An 18,826-nucleotide genomic window follows, 5' to 3' on the forward strand; every position below is an offset into this window, starting at 1 on the left:
AATAAAGTGTGAAGGTTACATTTATTACAAAAGCATCGAGTTTAATGAATGCTAAAACAAACGTGAATTTTGCACTTTTGAAGTCAGTAGGAAAAACGTATTTTAAAAGAGTTGCTACAAGCACCATGGACAGCGGCTTCATCAGACGACAGCCAGCAGAGTGCGACAGTGAGGCAGAAATATAAAATTGTCAAGTATAAAGGTTTACTTATTAAATTGTTAAAATTCGTAATGCATGAACTTTGAATTCACTAAAGGAGTTTAATTTACATAATTGGCTTTGGTCTATTGGTTGAAAGTGTCACATGTTACCATTTCAGCAGCGTTGAATGCATTGCCGGGGTAGTGCTACAAAAATGGTAATAGAATTCCTGTAGCGATCATAAAGATTTAAATCTATGATGCGAAAGTTTTCGGATAAATGTTTTTAGTCGGTTACTAAAATGTAATCAACTATAATACGCATGACTTGATTCGTGTGCGATTACGATAACGTGTCGAAATGTGACATGTTTACCTTATTTAGCCAGGAGTGATCCTGGCAAGCGCGAGTACGCGACCTCACGCGGTTAGTCTGGCGGGTGCGCACGCTTGTGCGCGTGAAGCCCGCGTCTCCCAGCTGCCGAAAGAGAAATGAGGAGAGGACGGATGGTGCATTACAGCACTACCACAGTACATCTGCCGGCATTGTTTTGTGACATATCTGAAGCTGAAAATAAATTATGCCTTTGTATGGGTACTGCAAAAGTGCACGCTGAGCAGTTAGTGAGCGTTTTACGCAGCTCGATTGTATGAGAATCATGAGTCTGCGTTCAATAGGGATTTTCAGAGTAACGACGTCGCTTAAACAAGGGAGCTAACGCTTATCGTTTGTATCCAAGAAGTGTACACATTACACCGAACCAAGGTATTTAATCCTTCATTTTGAATATTTAATGGAATGTTGCCAATTTCATGAGCCTATCAAATAATGAGGTATAAATCGTAAGCATTTCACTTCTGACCTGTCTGGCTAAATATAAACACAAACGGACGGACGGAAGACGCCTCACACCGGTGAGTATAATAAACCCGCATTAACAGAATCCCTGGCTGACGTTAACCGGCTAACTAACACAACGCGGTGCTGAAATATTATTATTATTTCAGAAGGGTACCGTCAGCGGGCTTTATTGTTCAAACCGTATAGTATTTATTTATTTTTTTGCATTCTTCCTCGTTTCACTCGTAAGATTATATCATTTAGTTACCTGGTTGATTAGAACTTGGTTTTTCATTTGATTCCTTTCGAAAATTCTAGGGAAAAAAAGGTCCGATAATTTATGATTTTTCGACTGGCCGGTAAACCATCAAATATCGCCAAGGCTGTAAGCTGGCTATATATATCGCTGGGTACTAGCTGACCTAGCTAGCTAGCTAGCTAGATACATAACCTAGGTAATTGTTGTCGTAGAATTTATTGCCCATTCGAATATAGCCTTGGGCTCATTAGGTAACTCAGTATTTTGGATTTTATGAAGCACGAATCTTTCATTAACTGTGAGCCGAGGGACTTTACGATTGAGCACGAGCTTTTTATTTACCGTTCAGCGTCAGGTTGTACAACGTCAGCGTAAACAATCAAAAAGGAAGGATATTTTCAGTCTGCCTTAAAAAGCTTATTTGTAGGTAAGTCCGCTCAAACAGGTCTTATGTGCATTGCGAGTTCAGTAAAATTAAAATTTACCCGACTAGTTTAGGCCCACTGTAGCACGTGTGAAAATAGCCATGTCGTAGGAACGTTTTATTTTACGGTATTACCTAACTAATATAGGTGCTATAACTACACTTAATTCCAAAAATGAATAACCGTTATGAAAACGCCAAGTACAAAGGTAAGTGGCTCCATATGGAATGAGAGGACAAAACACTACAAACTCGTTTAGGATTAAACTCTAGCCAAAATAGTAAACCATTACGAATCTGGGATCTGTAATCCAGACAACAGTCTCACCTGGATTATAGTCCAGATCTTGCTAAATAGAGGCAAAAAAAAGTAGCTCAAATGCCTCTCATGCATTTGAGATTAATTTAGTGTGTATTGCATCTCATGTGCTTGACCTGGGTTGAGCCACATTTTCAGACCCAGCAGTTTCTGGGTCTTAATATATTTGAATAGGAAGCGCAAGACTCCCATTGTTTTGACATTACATTTACATTTACAGTGTGCATGATGAACACAGGGTGAAACTAAAGGCACCAGTCATCAGAAGTGGCATCAGCCATTCATTGTACTGAAAATGAGGCTATGGGTCCCACATTTGTGGGATAATATAGGCTACAGCTGATCAAAATTGTATTTTTCAGAGCACAAAGGAATGTTCCTTCTTTTGAAAAAATAACTGACATGATTTGCCCAAAACATGCACTGTTTAAGATACTTAAACTGTGCTTCAAATTAAACTATAGATTGTCAGCATTTCATAGCAAAAAGTGTTCAACAAAAAGTTGTAAATCCCTTGGTAAACTTGTGATTAAAATCACACTGTTTGGCTGTGCTTTGATAATGAGTCATTTAGTTTTATGTTTATGTTTCATATTCCACTTTCTAAACTAGTTTAATTTATGAACTTGTGTCCTGTGTTTAAATTTTTGTGAACCTGGATAAAATTCAGAACAAGAAAAAGATCTGAATCCATTTAATTGCCATTGGAACCGTGTATTTAGATGTAACAAAAAAAGATTTGCATATAAAAACGGTCAGTTTTTACTGTTATGCTATGTAGGGCAATAGTAGGGGCACAAGTTGATTCAAACAATTATAAATGGTATTGCCTCTTTTTTTTTCCATTGCTCACTTCTTCCCTAGCTCTCTCTCAGATGCTTTCTCACTCTCTCTTTTGTGTCTGCAGTCCTCTCTAATGTCCAAACAACGGTTTTATGTTCAGGCAGAAATAAAACTTTAGTTTCTGCTTTTACTCTGACGCATATTTTATCAGGAAAAATCCCCAATTCTTATTTGGGGAGAGCCTCCCCCACTCTAGATCCCACTCTTCTCCCGATTCTCCCACATCCCTTCTGCCCATCAACCACCCTACCCCCAACCCTCCAGTCTGCCCTCTCCCTTACACACACACACACACACACACACACACACACACACACACACACACACACACACACACACACACACACACACACACACACACAAAAAACGCCTAGAGTTTTCCTCTTTGTCTACCTCGGTAAAGCAGCAGAGCCTGCTCAGTCCTGAGGGATTAATGCGTGTTTGCCGGTGAAGTGAGAGATGGGGGGTGGTCAGAGGCCGAGAGGGATTGTTCATGTGCACCGTTTGTTGTGTTTGGAGTTTGAGAACTCTGCAGGAGTAGTCCACACTCTGTGTGTGTGTGAGGTGCAGGAAGTGTGTGTGAGAGGAGATATGATGCACAGTGGAGAGCTTCTGAGTAGGGATGGGCAATATGGTTTTGTTCCTAGTTGTTCAATGTTTTGTTGCCTTTTTTAAATATGGCACTACTGTTTTACTGGTCAGTTATGTCTGCTCCAACCTGTTGACAAACCTCGGAAAAACTGAATAATGTAATATTTAGTTACTTAAGTGCCCACGTGTTGAGAGAGAATATTTCTGCCACATCATCCACATGTTTTTCTGATTAATGAGCCACCTCTGTACCATGTTAAGAGCTGAGATCTTTAAATCTTTATGAAAAAGTAATGCCACAGAGCTACCTGAGAGAGCCATGTCACTTTTAAAACCTGAATAGGGAAAGTGTTAACGTATCATGCTTTGCATTCAGGATAACAGAAGTACAGCCCATATTCTAGTCACACTAGGCACACCCATTTCTCTATTGTGCTCTGTTAAAGAGAGCAGGTTAGGCAGGGCTGCGGATGTCCTAGTGATTGTTTACTGGGATCATGTCATGCATAGTCCACTAACAGGTGTATCTGGAAAAGACTCGGCTGATGTTTTAAAATGGGGGGAAAAAAAAGAAAGAAACTGCAACGTGTGCCCCTGGCTTCAATTCAACACAACAGGGCGGAGTTGGTCCTGTGACTGCAAACTGGCAATATTTGCCCACCAAAGACCAGGAGGATAAAAGGCTGAAAAGTGTAGAATCTGTCTGCACAGTTCCATTAATATGTTCAGTGTGTTGACTGGGTGTTGTATGGAAACAACCCCTTAACCCCATGATCTCAGGAAAGAGAACAACTTACTTGGAGAGAGGGGGAGAGACATTCATGAACACGTTCATTGTTCTGCAATAACGCTTTTCTTCCCATTTTTCTCCCAATGTTGTAATTTATGCCAATTCCCACCCACCAACTTGCTAACTACCAACTGTGAAGGGTGCAGAAAGCACATGCTTCTTCTGAGAAGCGTGGCACCAGACACCAAGCACCACTTCTTTTTGAACTGCCGTCCATGCTGTAACAGAGGGCAGACCATCACACTGCGCGAATAGCACTTATCTGTCCTCGTCAGCAAGCATAAACTCAGACATCCACAATGGGCTAGGATCAGAGTGAACAACGAGGTAGAGTAATGCTAAGATTATAAGTGAATGTTGTGTCTTCTATGGGAACTCCCTGGTCTGGGGACACAATTACATAAGCTTCTTTTTGAAAGCAAACTTGAATCCCCAATTTGCATGTTATTTAAGATGACATGTTGCAACATTAAGCCAAGTAGTGATCCTGGATATTGTAAATAGAACTTGCTTATATTAAGGCAGTGATGCATGAGTATTGGCTGTTATTTTTATTGTTCTGATTATTGGCATGATCCAATGAACAGCATAACGGCTTAATACACCGTAGAACATCCTTGGTCTACAGTTATGTATTGTTTTACTACTGTAGTTTCAGTTTCTGGCCATTATATCTCATAGCTTATCTTCCCCTTTCTCAGTACTCATTCAGCCCTCTAAGGCATATCCTTGGTTGTTCAGCATTGCCTTCAGTATGAGAGAGCCATGCTTTCAGCTTTTGAACTTCAGTATCTGAGTTTGGTCTGTTCTGCTGTTGGACTTTGGAACCCTGGCATAATAGCTGTTATGGGTAGAACTTGAGTTGTACAGTGTCCTTACTAAAATCCGTTTGTATGAAGGTGCACATGAGTGAGTATAGTGCCCGGGTAGCAGGCTGATCTTAAAACCCAGCTGTGGCCTGTGTCAGAATAAACAGGAGCAATGTCTATATGTATATATGAATATTTCTGCTTAGTATTTGTCTAATCAAAGAAATTTGGACACACTGCATTGCCTAGTTGGTAGTCAGCTGACACAACTGCTAAAAGCTGCGAGAGAACTCCCTTCCTTGGAGATTTTCCAACGTGATACATTTGTATGGCTGCAAAAAATATCATCTTTTATTCAGTATTGTAATTTATCTCTCAGTGTTTGCCTTTGCAATATGTCACTTAGCCCTCACTGAATTTGTTTTGTGTGTTTTGTGAGCATTGTTGCCCAACTTCAGGTGTTTCATATTCCTATTCTGAGTGTTTTGATGAAGCAAGACATTTATATAATGCAACCAAAGTACTCAGTGTAAAGTAAAACCATGTCACAAGGCTTTACCATGAATGTGCTTAATATATTTCAAGACATATTGTAATCACTGTATGTTGCAACATAATCGCAATATGATATTTTGTCCATACAATGTACACCTAATGCATCACAGGGGTACATTTGTGTCCATTATAAATGTTAATGTAGTAGCCCCTCATCAGGAAAGATGTCACGAGGTCACATGGTTTTATCAGTCTCTGCCATGATAAAGCTCATCCTCAGTAGCATTATGTAATTAAGCCTAGTGTCTACCTCAACAAAGGGTGCAAGAGCTGCGTTTACTGCTATAAATAGCCTCCTCTACTTGTTGAGGAGTGGTCTGCTGTTGCAGACTGATGTACATTATCAGCCGGGGGACGGATACACAAACGCGTCAGATGGACAGGGACAGCAGAAGGGCCAGATAACAATGTCACCGGAGGGAAGGCAGAGGAACACTGAGACAGGAATGCAGACACGAGACAGGTTGAGCTAGACACCGAAAGAGTCAGACAGAAAGAATTTAATAGGGAAGGGCTGAGACAAAAGTACAGGAAGAAATTTTGGGTCGGAGCAAGAAAAGCAAACCATTGTATGGGTGATGAATAACTCCTTGAATTAGTTTTGTGAGTAAGGGGGCCGGCTCACTGTGACTCAGTAGCATTGGAATATTGCTGACCACCATTAATTTGCTTATTTAATGGATGTGTTCTGCCATCACTGATCTATGCCTTTCACTCCAGATCAATTTTGCAGCCCGTCTGTTTATGAATTATTCAGTTATTCGAATCGTAAGGGCTCTGACTCCATGATCTATTTTTAATGGATGATGCAGTAAGGGAATCCTGGTGTTTGCTGCCTTTGTACTCAATTATGGAGCCTTCTGAATTTTATGAGAGTCAAAACCAGAATTTTATGAGACAGTCAAATCTGGGGCTTCTAATCTGATGTGGGGCTTCTGAAGAGATCACACTTCTTGATGGCTTAATTAGGGGATTAGGCTAGTTAGGTTACCATCATAGCACCCTTACCAAATATTCAATTAGTGTGCAATGTCCTCAGCCTCTGCATCCCCTTCAGTCTGAATTTAGATAAACGAAACATCTTGGTGAATTATTTTCCCTGCACAAGTTAACTCAAGTGCCATCACTGGCATATTTACACATGTGGTGGTGCCAGCGCTCGAGCGCTCCTGTTGAGTCACCGGGGAGGGAGGTGTGGCGTCATGAACTGCAGAGGAAAGAGAGGAGGATAGTATCTGCAGAAGCGATACCAACACCCAGGCCTAAAAGAGCAGACAAGGATTTCAAAAGAATTGGAGTTTGTAGGTGCGTCACCTTGATGTTGCATTCTAGCTGTCGTAGTCAGTCGTGACAGGGATGGGGCCAGTCATGCCAGCTTTCAAGCGTCTGGATGAACAATTGACCATAACGTTAGTGATGCTCTTTTAGTTGCTTTTTTTTTTTTCCATGTGGAAGAAGTGAAATTATTATGTAGCTGTAACTGCGCCTTCCATTGGTGGTTCGGTACTAGTGTTCCTGCTTCCATTGGTGGTTCAGTACTAGTGTTTTTGCTTCATTTGCTCCCTTCCTTTCCTCCGTTACAGCTGTGTGTGCAAGTCGAGCTGTAGGCTGTAGTTAAAGGGGAAAACAGATCAGCTTGTCTAGCCTTTTGTCATCCTTTTCCCTCCTGGTGGTTGTCAGATTCCACGTAGCTAATTATATTTGGCAGAGAACTCGACTGGCTGTGGGAGGCAGTTCTTTCAAGTTTTGTTTTCAAAGCTATGTTTTCGTGTTATATGCAGCTTGTAATATGTAAACCCGTACATTTGCTTGATTTTGAATTTGCCCTCTCTTTCCACTATCACAATTATACAGTTAGCTAGGCATGACTGGATATTAGACAAACACAAGACGTGACTCCTATTAAAGTATCTCTTTTTTCTGTTGTAGGATTTACCTGAAGATGCGCCTTGGTCTTTGAGACAAGACTTTCTTGCTGTGCAAGACCTTCAGTTATAGTTATTTAAGTTTCAGCTGTAGCTTTTGGATTTTCAGACACCATATTGCCTTTCTCCAGAAGGAGCTGCAGACCGGAGATGGAGAGGAGTGTATGGACTGAGAGCCAACTTAAATTAGCAGAACATATAAGCGAGTGTCCTCCCATTTCTCTGTGAGTCAGACAAACCCAGAGCGAGAAGAGCGTCAGGACAAAGACATCCAGGGGGTTTCGTTTGTCCCACAGGACCAGTGGTGGATCTGGAAGGAGTCTTGGACAGATCCTTGTAAGCGTTAAGAGGGTTACCCACCGCGTGAGAGAGACGGGGTCAGAGGCAGAGCCAGAGCGCGGGAGGGGCTGGCGGGAGAGTGGGAAAGGACGTTTGCTATGGCGACGGACCCTGGAGAGCCCACTGCCACGGAGGAGTCATCTGGAGAGAACGCTGACGGGGAGAGGAAGGAGAGGCAGCAGGAGAGCCGGGCGATGCCCAACGGGATGCACAGCGCGCTCTCTGACCTCTCATCTGACCAGCCTCACGAGAGGCGAGCGGGCCGAGAGGGCGGTACAGGAGCAGGGGAGATCGGCGAGGAAGCGGACAGCCCTGCCGGGCCGCGGCCTGCCCTCAGCCCGCCTTTCCCTGGCTCTGGTGGGCCTCAGCCGAGGCGCGAGAACAAGCGCTTTTTCCGCAAGAGCATGGAGATCTGCGAGGAGGACGACCACTTCGGGGAGGTCCACGACACCTCTCATAGTGCGCCTCACCTCGAACTCCATGGCTCGGACTCGGTGTTCAGTGGTGGTGCCCAGCAGCTGCCCAACGCCACTTCTGCAGGCCTGCGCGAGGATGACACACACACGGGCACCCAGGACACCGAGAAGGACGCCCCTATGGTTCCCGTGCTGAGGGGGAAGGAGCGTGAGCGCGAGCAGGAGGAGGAGGCAGAGATGAAGGCTGTGGCCACATCACCCAGTGGCCGCTTTCTCAAGTTCGATATTGAGCTCGGCAGGGGGGCCTTCAAAACTGTTTACAAAGGCCTGGATACAGAGACGTGGGTGGAAGTGGCCTGGTGTGAACTGCAGGTGAGTGGTGCTTTAGGATGGTCTGATTAATAAGCACACACAAATTTGAGTTGCCTTTCTGCTGCTGTCATTAATGGTAGAATATTACAGTGACAGGATTTTTATTTTTTTTTAACATGACTCTGTCATCATTAATTATAGTTCAAATGGATTTTGAAAGTGCTTTTATATGGTTCACCCACAAAAGGATGATCATGCAACCTTGAGCATTATATATTTATTTAGTTAGTATCATGTATTTATGCCTAAAAGCTCTTGTCCACCCGGCATGAATCGGGGCACAGTATCTTCAGATTTTGTGGCCTGTTTGAGAAATCTTAGCCTCTTGTGTCTTTGTTTTCAGTTCAAAGCTTTTCACAGTGGAGTGCCTCAAGAAGGCGATAGAAAGGGGTTTCAGAAGTCGAGCTGAATAGCTCTACAGTTCATGCGCCGAAATGATCCGTGGGAGAGCAGAGACGAGCCTGCTCACCGTGCAGTGAACTACAGTGGCCATGTGGCCCACAGTAGAGCTCTTGTTTTTGATGTGGGGTTGTTTCTGTTCCTTTGTGGCCCACAGTGCGTTGCATTTTCGAGGAGCGCATGCAACCGCATAATCGATTGGGGGGGGGGGGGGCATAGTTGATGTCAGTGCATGTGCGGTCACGACTAGATGCACGAGCATCATGTGGAGGATTGATTCCACCGAACTGCATCACAGTAGTTACTGGGCCCAGCGGGGCTCACAGTGCTCTGAGGCCACGTGTGTTTTTAATCCTCTCATGACCATGAAGGACACCCTGAATGCCCTGACACCACAATAGCCCCAGTAAAATGTTCGTCAATCAGGGCTGTATGCAGAGGCTAAAAGCAGCTAGTTGTAAAGATTTTCAAATCAGCTTACAAGGGCTGAACTGAGTGCAATTCATAAGCTCAGACTGGCTAATGAACACAGCATGTTCTCTCAAAGAGAAATTTTGGTCCTACAAGAATTTTGGTACTATGAATGCTGACATACTGATGCTTGTTTTTTAGCGTTACCGTGTATGAATCATATTCCCCATTTGTATGATAATGATTAAGGCATTTATTTCCTATTATTGAAGTCTACACGGGACACTTTGGCCTTATTGAGTTAACACAAGGGAGGTTATACATAGAACAAATGGGATGTTGATTTAATGCGTTTAATACAGTTGTGGGATGAACAGGAATTTTGCCCTGGTGGCTTTTTGCCCCCTGGGATTGGGCTAATGAGACAGAGTAATGGTTAGAACCAGAGGCCGAGCATGCTCAGTGCTCTGCTGCTTGGGGAGAGACAGAAGTGGTCTAAAGAGTTGCCTGGGAGAACAGGCAAAAGCAGTCCTATACATTGTATACACATGCCTTGGCTGGCAGTGAGCGATTGTGCTCCTCGTTAACTACTTTGTAAGGACCCTTTTTCATTATGTAATGGCAGAGGTTTTTTCCACTGTTATCCTAGTTCCTTTCTGAGCTAGTTAGGAAGCTTTGCTTTCAAGGGCTAGACGGTCATATGCTTGGCTCGGAGCTAATGGCACGCGCTGGCTCTGGCAGAAGCTCTGTGGCTGAGGGCTGTGGGCACAGCCTGCCCTTCTCATTTCCTCCGTCAGCCTGCTGCTCCAGATTAACGCTAGCAGCCACCAGCTAGCCTCCATGAGCTCATTCTTAGAGCCACTGGCTCCAGGTACAAATACTGAAAGCCAGAGCGTTGTATTATACCGATGCCAATGTAATGGGTTTTTTGTTTTAAAAATGATTAAGCTTTAAAATGAGCTGCTTCAGCACTTTACTTAAAGAGGAAGTTCACCTCGTTCCTTCACATTTAACCTCTCTGATGATTTATTGGACAATTTCTAAACACTTCAGACGGTTTTTAGATTAATTAGTTAAATCATTTCTTGTATATAAAAGTTAATTCAAATAAAACTGGCTCACCCCCCTCATCCCCAGTGACCTTCAGTGGCAATATACATGTTACGTATATTGTCTACACATGCAGACATCGAAAGAAATGCTCCCACTTTGACAAAACGCCTTCTCAGAAAAGTATTCTGTAATGCTATGTTTTTTCTGACTTTGTGCTTCAGTAAACAACACCATCAAGGCTCCTTCTTGAATGTTTTCATGTCTGCAGACCGCATATTGGTGAAGAGTATTGATGTGATATTTTGATAGGGGTCGATATTAGCGTTGTCATGCCGTATCAGTTTGTAACATATTTCAAGGAGATGCTTGTAGCCATAATTGGCACAAAGCTGTGTCTTAACAGAAAAGGTGAAAATAAACTCTTTCCTGCTGATGGGGAATTTTCAAAACTGTTGCTAATCGCAGAATGAGCAAAGGTAACTAAAACAAATGCCAACAGTGATCTAGTTCCGCTGGTACAATTTCTGATTTTTAACCAATCAAGAGCGATTAGTCCTGGCTCCACCAACCCAAAACAAACAACAACAACAAAAAAAACGTTTACCACTGTGACAAAAGACAGGTCTTGGTTTTTATTGTTTTAATGGACTTATTTTCATAAAAGATATGTTTTGAGGAAATTAATATTGACACATCAATTAACATTCATATAGGGCAAAGGTAATCTCATAAGAATTTAATTTGTCAGTCAGTCATGATGAAAAATATATTATTTCTTTCTTTATTTTAATTTTTTTAAATTGATTTTTTTCAATTCTATTGTCACACAAAAACCAACCAAAACCAGAAATATCACTTACAGTGTGAAGGCATGTTAAGTTAGTTTCTTTAGAAAAGAAGTTATAATTATATTGTAACAGTTAACCTCTTGTGATATTACATTAGTAACATAATCATTTCCATTTGTTATCACCTGACCTGCTTCGATTTATGTTCTTAATCTAGAAGAAATTCAATTCTGTTAGATTTGTTATAGAATCAGATCTCTAACCACTACTAGCCATCTCTAACCACTACAGCTGTCAAGAAGGAAAACCACACACAAAGCAGTTGCTACATAAACATACCTTGAATACATGGCTTACCCTGGAATCCTGTCATGAGTAGTTTTCATCATTTCATCATCAAGACTGAATTTTCATTGGCGTCCACGTTATTCACAACACCAGGGATGGGCCTTCAACCTCATGTGAGACACAGACCTTCAAAAGAAGAAGCGGAAGCTAAAGTTAAGAGGTCTGCTGCCCTGGCACTGTGCCCACCATGAATACACAGACACAAAGATCACTCGCAGACAAATCAAATGCATAAGGAAATAATGTCAGAGACTGACTGCTCCACAAATATTCCCCTGTGCCCCTTGCCAGTTCAGAAAAAGGAAGGAGACATGTAGTATAAATTGAGGGAGAAACCGTGAAGCAAAGAAGGGCATAGTTGCTGTTGCATTACACACTGCTCTAATGAGCTCCTGTGAACCTGCCATGAGAAAGGTGGAAGAGTGAGAATGCGTGTGAATGATGAGCCAAATAGAGGATTAACATGACCTCACTCCCAGGAGGGACAGTCGGGGTAATTCTACCTTTCCACACATGAACAGCATGGTCTCTCCATTTTTCTCTCTATCAAACACACACACACACCATTGACAAAAATACACCGAAATGCCTGTAGGCTGTCTAAAGCTATTGGTTGATGTTTCATGGCTTATGAAATCCTTGTTAATGAGCCTAAACAAAAGCACTATTTAGAAATGACAAAACAATGAAGAGTTTACTGTGAACTGTATGATCATTACAACACGCTTGTAATACTCCTCTGTATTCTGAGAACATATTATGTAGTACACTATGTGGGCGTGGGCTGTAGTACTGTCTCAAATGACGGCTATGTAGTCAAACATTTCCTTGTTGCTTTAAGTACGTCTCACACCATTGTTATTGGTATTGTCATGGAACGAACAGAATAGTGTTCTGTTAGTACTTTATTGAAGTGTGTGTGTGTGTGTGTGTGTGTGTGTGTGTGTGTGTGTGTGTATAGATAGATAACTAGAGTAAGAGAGGGAGGTGGTCAGTCAAAAATTGTTGTGAAGTACACTAGATTTCCAGAGAAACAGGACATGTCAGCCAGAGGTCCTTCATCAGCTGTGCAAGCAAAGTGCTTCAAGGCAAAAGTTTAAAAAGTAAAAATAAAGGTCATCTCCACCAAAAGGACAAACTAATTATGACCAACTGATGCAACTACATTTCTTAAAGAATGTTTGTTTCAGCACAGGACAGAAAAAAAAAGATTGCAGTGTTAAGTAAGTTGTTTGCACAGAGTCTCTGCATGATTGCTGTGTCTCTTAAATAAGCCGGATGCACACATTTTTCTGTGGAAAACATTTAAGTGTATAAGGTATCTTAGGTCTAGGTGCTTTTGTTCTGGTGCTATATTTTGCAGTATACACCCTGAGAAATATTACATTTTATATATATGTTTTATTTAGATGGCAGGTATATGAAGATTGCAGGGATATTTTTAGTGGAATACATAGCACATTTCAGGCACTTTCTAAATGGAATGCCCTAACACTGTCGTGTGTGAATCAGGATGTGCTGGATTATTGTGTTTGTATCCGATGCTACCACATATTTTGTAAAATTCGTAGAATTCATAAAAGTGTCCCTCAGACAAACCTACGTTCAAGTACACAGAAAGGCCTTCAGACCTTGGAAATAGCTCTACTAATGCAGCTTGAAAAAATGGGAACTCCAAGTTCGTAATGTGGCCACACTCTCTGCTCCTACTCCCCCCTCTACTACGTTCTACACAGCTCCCTATATTTCAGTCATGTTAACGTTTGTAGCTGTAACCAGATTCCCCTTGGTGTAGCCAGCTGTGTGAATTTGCTCTGGTCTTTGCAATGTGAGTGAGTATACACAGTGATCCAGGGAGTTAATTACAGTGGATGCATGTCAGGATGGAGCAAAAGGCCTGCATAGACAGAACAAGCCAGGCAGAAACCCAACAGCAGGCTGAATGCATGCAGCCCAGACCAGATCTGTCTGGCCCAGCTCAGCCACAAACACAAGCCTGCTTCACCCCTAGGTTCACACACACTTCAGCGGAGAAAGCAGAGCAGGGCGCCTTCACTGAGTGCTCATCCTACACTTTAGTTCACTTCAACACCATGGATCAGAATTCATATTTCCACAATACATTACGCTGCTGAGTGTGTTTTGTAACATGGCTTACAAAGATATTGAAGATATTATATGAAATGTTTTACTTTGAAAGCTAAGAAATAAATTATCATTAAACACACATGTAACGACACAAACATTCCTTGATTACATCACATGGCAATTTCTCATAACTGCATAGATTTTGTCAAACCATCTTTTACTTTGAACTTTCTACAGATGCATGAACAGACAGGGGTCTAAACTATTTATCATAATCATTCTGTTCTGTTTTCTACCAAGTCTAGAGTAAAAATTCAACTAACTGCATTATAAGATGGAGTCTGTTTTCTGTGGTATTGTGACTGATTACAAGATGGAGTCAGTTTTCTGTGGTATTGTGACTGAAACCACTCTCAAATACTATTACACTATTACCAGACAAATGTTGGGCTTATCCTATAATGCATTAGCTAGTTAACATGACTTTAATGGATTGGAATGTGAGTCCAATCATCAGAAATGGTCTCCTGATAGGGCACTGCAGAATAGAAAAGGTAAATTGGCAACAGATAATTAAAAACAATCTACACTAATAATTTTGTTTAAATAAAGTGGTGTGTGTGTGTGTGTGTGTGTGTGTGTGTGTGTGTGTGTGTGTGTGTGTGTGTTTTGTTGGTGGTGGTTTTTTTTTTTTTAGTCTTGTTAAGTCTTTGTTTAAGTCCAGTTTCTACTGTAGTTTGATGAATGGTAACTACTATCCTCAAAAAAGATCAACACAGAAATGCCCACCAAGCGAAAAAGACAACAGCCAATTAACACTGCCTTTCTTCATGCCGTATGCCTCTTCGACACTATCTAAAATGCATTTTGAACACTCTGAAACACTTTCAGCCCTGATGCCAACTGCTCTCGCCTCCGTTGTAATTGCTTTAAGGTTACTCTGAGAGCACATTGATACACAGTGTAACTGCATCTTACAAAGAGCAGAGAGAAGGTGGTTCAGCATTAATGTGCTCCGTGGACTGGACATGCGTCAGGGTTCAACATAAGTAATGACCTAATGGCCTTGGGTCAGTAAAACATATGTTGGGCAAGTATTGGCCAGAGATTGGCCCATGCAAGCCAGAGACCATGTTTCCTTCAATGACAGTCATGAGTCAGTTCTCCGGTGATGCGAACAGGCTGAAACTGGTTTCTCAAAAATGTTGGATTTCCAAGTTTTTAGAAGACGAATGGTAGTATAACTACATTCCTCTGCATTTATTAAATAGCACTTAACAACATGGCTATCTAGGGTAGTAATTTAGCCTCGCCAGGTTAGCCTGCAACACTAAGCTAATATCCGACCTTGTTGGCCGAATGGTAAACACTGAACATCAGGCTTCATTCTCTCACTGAGATGAAAATAATTGAACTTAGTTTAGCAATAATAATCTGTAATAGTGAGTGATAATTCAAGTGTGCAATTCAAGTGAAATGTTTTTTTTCAAAACCAAGAATGTCAGTGTTTATAACATTTAAATCCACCTCAGAAATCAAAAGGTGAACTTGTGCAGGTCATAATGCTCAAAATGTGATATTTGACACATCTTAGTAACAGATAGAAGTGACAATCTCTGACATTTAACTCTGTTCAGTTAAGGCATATATCTAAGGTTTTTCCTTTGTTTAATTTTCCTGCATGTCAAGGAAAATCGGACATTTTTATTGCAACTGCATAAGAAGAGAATTTATTGATCCCCAAGGAAATTTCAGCATCACAATACTGTACAAACTGCACAAGCGAAGACACATTAAATCAGAATAAATAGGGCAGGATTATAGAAGTGAGTTACAGAAGTACAAAATAAATAAATACACCTGGATATTATAAGAGTTAGAAGGGTCTGTATAGATATATAAATTATGTACATGACTTATGCAAGAGCAGCCTTGGAAGGTGTTCCAAGGACTGCAAACATCAGTATTGCACAAAGAATGTATTGCACTAAGAAACATTAAGTGGTAAAACCTGTTACATGATAAAACATTATAACACAAGTGATAAATGTCTATACAGATAAATGACTATGTACATACAGTACATTATATAATCATGAGCTGAAAAGTGATTAGTGCACTAATGGAATAAATAGACTCCTATTGTTAATAATATTTTACTGTCGGTTTCACTTCCTATTTATTACTGACAAAATTGGTCAGACTAGAGTAGAAATAAAGTGAATTTAGTAACAGGTCAGATAAAGTAACAGTGAAAATTAGTGCATCATTATAGTATAAATGATGTAGCTTGGCACAGTTCAGACAGCAGGAAATCAGGAGGGTCCCTGCAGTGCGGAGACTCATTATAGAGTCTTATTGCAGTGGGGAGAAAGCTCTCATACAGCGCTCACACAGTACTGCTGTATTAGTCTTCTGCTGAACGTGCTTCTCTGTTTGTCCACTCTGGTGTACAGAGAGTGTGATGCATTGTCCATAATAGCCAGCAGCTTATTAAGAGCCTGTTCCTCTGCCCCAACCTCCAGATTGACCACTTTGACTCCTACAACAGAGCACGCCTTCTTGTTCAGTTTGTTTGTTTTACTCTTGTTGACGCTGTTGTGCCAGGACACAACGGAATAGAATATAGCACTAGCAACAACAAACTGGGGAAGGTCTAAAGGAGTTCAGTGCATTCTCCAAAGGAGCTTAGTCTCCTCAGAAAGTACAGACGGCTCTGCCCTTTCTTGACACTGCACTGGTGTTAGCACACCCAGGTACTTGTAAGTACCAAGAATGTCATGAGTGAGTTGGAGTGTCATGTTTAGACTTTTTTTTTTTAGATTATTTTAGATTTTACTTTTAAACCACATACAGATTTCATATTACTAAAACAGCATTATATCTTTTCAGGGATTAGCATGAATGAGACCCTGTCTCCATCTACAAGATGCTAAGAATTTGATCCATACTTTTTTTTTCTTGACAACTACTGCAATGCATTGCTCATAGGAACAAATAAACCTCAACTTGTGCCATGTATATATGATAAATAAATTAACAGTTTTATGGAAAAGCTTTTTGTTAGGGCTATTTATTTATTTATTTATTTATTTGCTCTAAAGGGAACTGGTAAAACTCTACTGTCCCAGGAGACCACAGGGACGAAACATTACGTTGGACACTGCGTGTGCTAGCTCTCTTGGCTTGCTGGCAGTGCAGTGAGTCCCAGTCATGCTGACCTGCTGCTTTTTGAGTTATAAGGGGGCTCTGGGTCAGGAGCCAGCTCCAGATGAATCACTAGACTCTGCCTTCTGGGAGCTGAAGTCCAATTTGTAGGTAAAGTAGAACAGTATTCAAAACTATCAAGAATATTGAGTTTCACTGAATTCCCAGTTCAGTCTTGGCTCGTTACCCCAATCAATGGCAAATTTATCAAGCAATTTTTTAAAGAATTGGTTTTCAGATGCAGTCTTAGTTTGTTTTCTTTATTGATAACTAAATATACCTTTTTTATACCACTGCTTTTCACAGTGTTCCGTTTTTCACATCTAGAATTTGATTCAAAGTAGAATTCAAATAGAATAGAGTAGAATAGAAGGGTCCACATTCCTGTATATCCTGGCTATCTTGGTGTTTAAACTGAGATCCTGGGAACTGAATTCTGGATTGAGCTGTAAATGACATGAGCAATGAATGCTACAGGTTATCTGGTGAAAGGAAACAAATACAGCCAATCTCTTGGATAAAATGTAGAGGCAGAAAGTGGATATGTCATAGATTACAGTAATCTAATCTGGGCAAACATCTGATTCACGGTCCCCAACTGCTAAATCGCTTCCAAAATACACACACACATGCGTACTGTACACACTTTCTCTTTGCATGCAGAGTATAGAATTGCCCATGACTCGAGCTGGTGGATATTGTGTTCCCTCCACATTGCTACTGTACGGTGCATGATGTTCTAACATGAGCTCTACACTCACTCCTCCTCCATGCAGAAGGTCCCTGAAGACACATACAGCAAAAGGATTTTAAGCGGGCACAATTAACTTGCACATCCCCGGGGAGCCAGGCATTCCATTAGGCCTGCATGTTTACAGTGGGAGGAGAAAGAAGAAGCAGGAAACTCATACTTCGACTGAGAAGAGGAGGCATGTGATAAGACCGGCTTGTTGTTTGGCCGTCTGACCGGCGAGCCGGCCTTGGGCTGGCTAGGCTCTGTGCAGACTGAGTGCTCACTGTCCGGTGTCAGGTAGACTCTGCGGGCTGTTTGCAGAAGCCTGAGCTTCTGTAGTCTGTGTAGCACCAGTCATCTTGCAGCCCTCAGTGTAAACACAGCTTTTATGGTAGCTTGAGCCTCTCTGCGAATTTTAAATTAAGCTTTCCAGCAGCCATATATGTCACACTGAGCATTCTCTTTCCTACAGAAGGCATGTTTTTTTTAAACAAAAAGAACCTGTTCACTTGCGCTGCAAATGCAGGTCGGTTGTTGCAGGCAATATCTGGCCCTAGCGATCGTTTAACTGACTATCTGTAATCTTCCCTCACTAAGGGCTTTCTCCTGGACACCTATGGGACAAGTACAACGGGCCTCCTGGATCCACACTATTCCCTCTTTCCCTCCCCCTTTTCACCCTCTGTCATCCTGTCATTCTCATGCTTTTCCCACTTCCTCTCTATCCTGGTTAGCCCTTTATTTCTCCTTCTCTTGTGTCTCCTTCTGTTCATCCTGGCTGTGCTCCTATATATACAGCCATTCCTCCTTGGAAGCGTTCTCCAGAGAATTAGAATGTTTTGTTTACATTCTAAGATATGCTTTCTATTAATGGGAGTGTGTTATGGTGGCTTGGATGAATTGCATGTGTGCTTGTCTCTTGGGCCTGTTCTGTGCATGTGTGTCTGTGCATTTGTGTTTGTTTGCATTTTTGGGTGTACTTCTGTGAATTCCTCTGGCACAACATGACTAATACTGACTAATTAAGACACTGTTACTATAATGTTAATCATTATTAGTGCTGGTGCCCTCAACTTGACCAGGGCAGCTGGACACCATGTTCTAGAAGACAGTGGCACCGGAGACTACATTTAGAGAGAAGACAAGGTGCAGACAAGATGGTGGCATATATATAA

The 18,826-nt window shown here is 41.6% G+C and overlaps 1 protein-coding gene across 13 annotated transcripts in view; it reads left to right on the top strand.

Annotated features, from left to right (window-relative positions):
• The first annotated feature begins 470 nt into the window (after positions 1-470).
• The window catches only part of wnk3 (WNK lysine deficient protein kinase 3), a 47,624-nt gene continuing 29,268 nt past the window's right edge, over positions 471-18,826 (top strand). For 3 of the 13 annotated variants that reach the window (XR_014119235.1, XM_081704752.1, XM_081704753.1), the window contains exons 1-2: positions 472-1,056; positions 7,502-8,624. Coding sequence is in view for 10 of the 13 variants with exons in the window: in XM_081704752.1 (XP_081560878.1) it covers positions 7,935-8,624 (690 nt within the window). In the remaining 3 variants the exon portion in view is untranslated. Of the gene's footprint in view, positions 1,057-5,871; positions 6,878-7,501; positions 8,625-18,826 lie in introns of those variants that run through there. The other 10 variants (XR_014119236.1, XM_081704751.1, XR_014119234.1 and 7 more) reach the window with 10 other exon arrangements.

Source organism: Electrophorus electricus, chromosome 21, assembly GCF_041902795.1.
Source record: "Electrophorus electricus isolate QZ-2024a chromosome 21, ASM4190279v1, whole genome shotgun sequence".
NCBI classification, from domain to species: Eukaryota; Metazoa; Chordata; class Actinopteri; order Gymnotiformes; family Gymnotidae; genus Electrophorus; species Electrophorus electricus.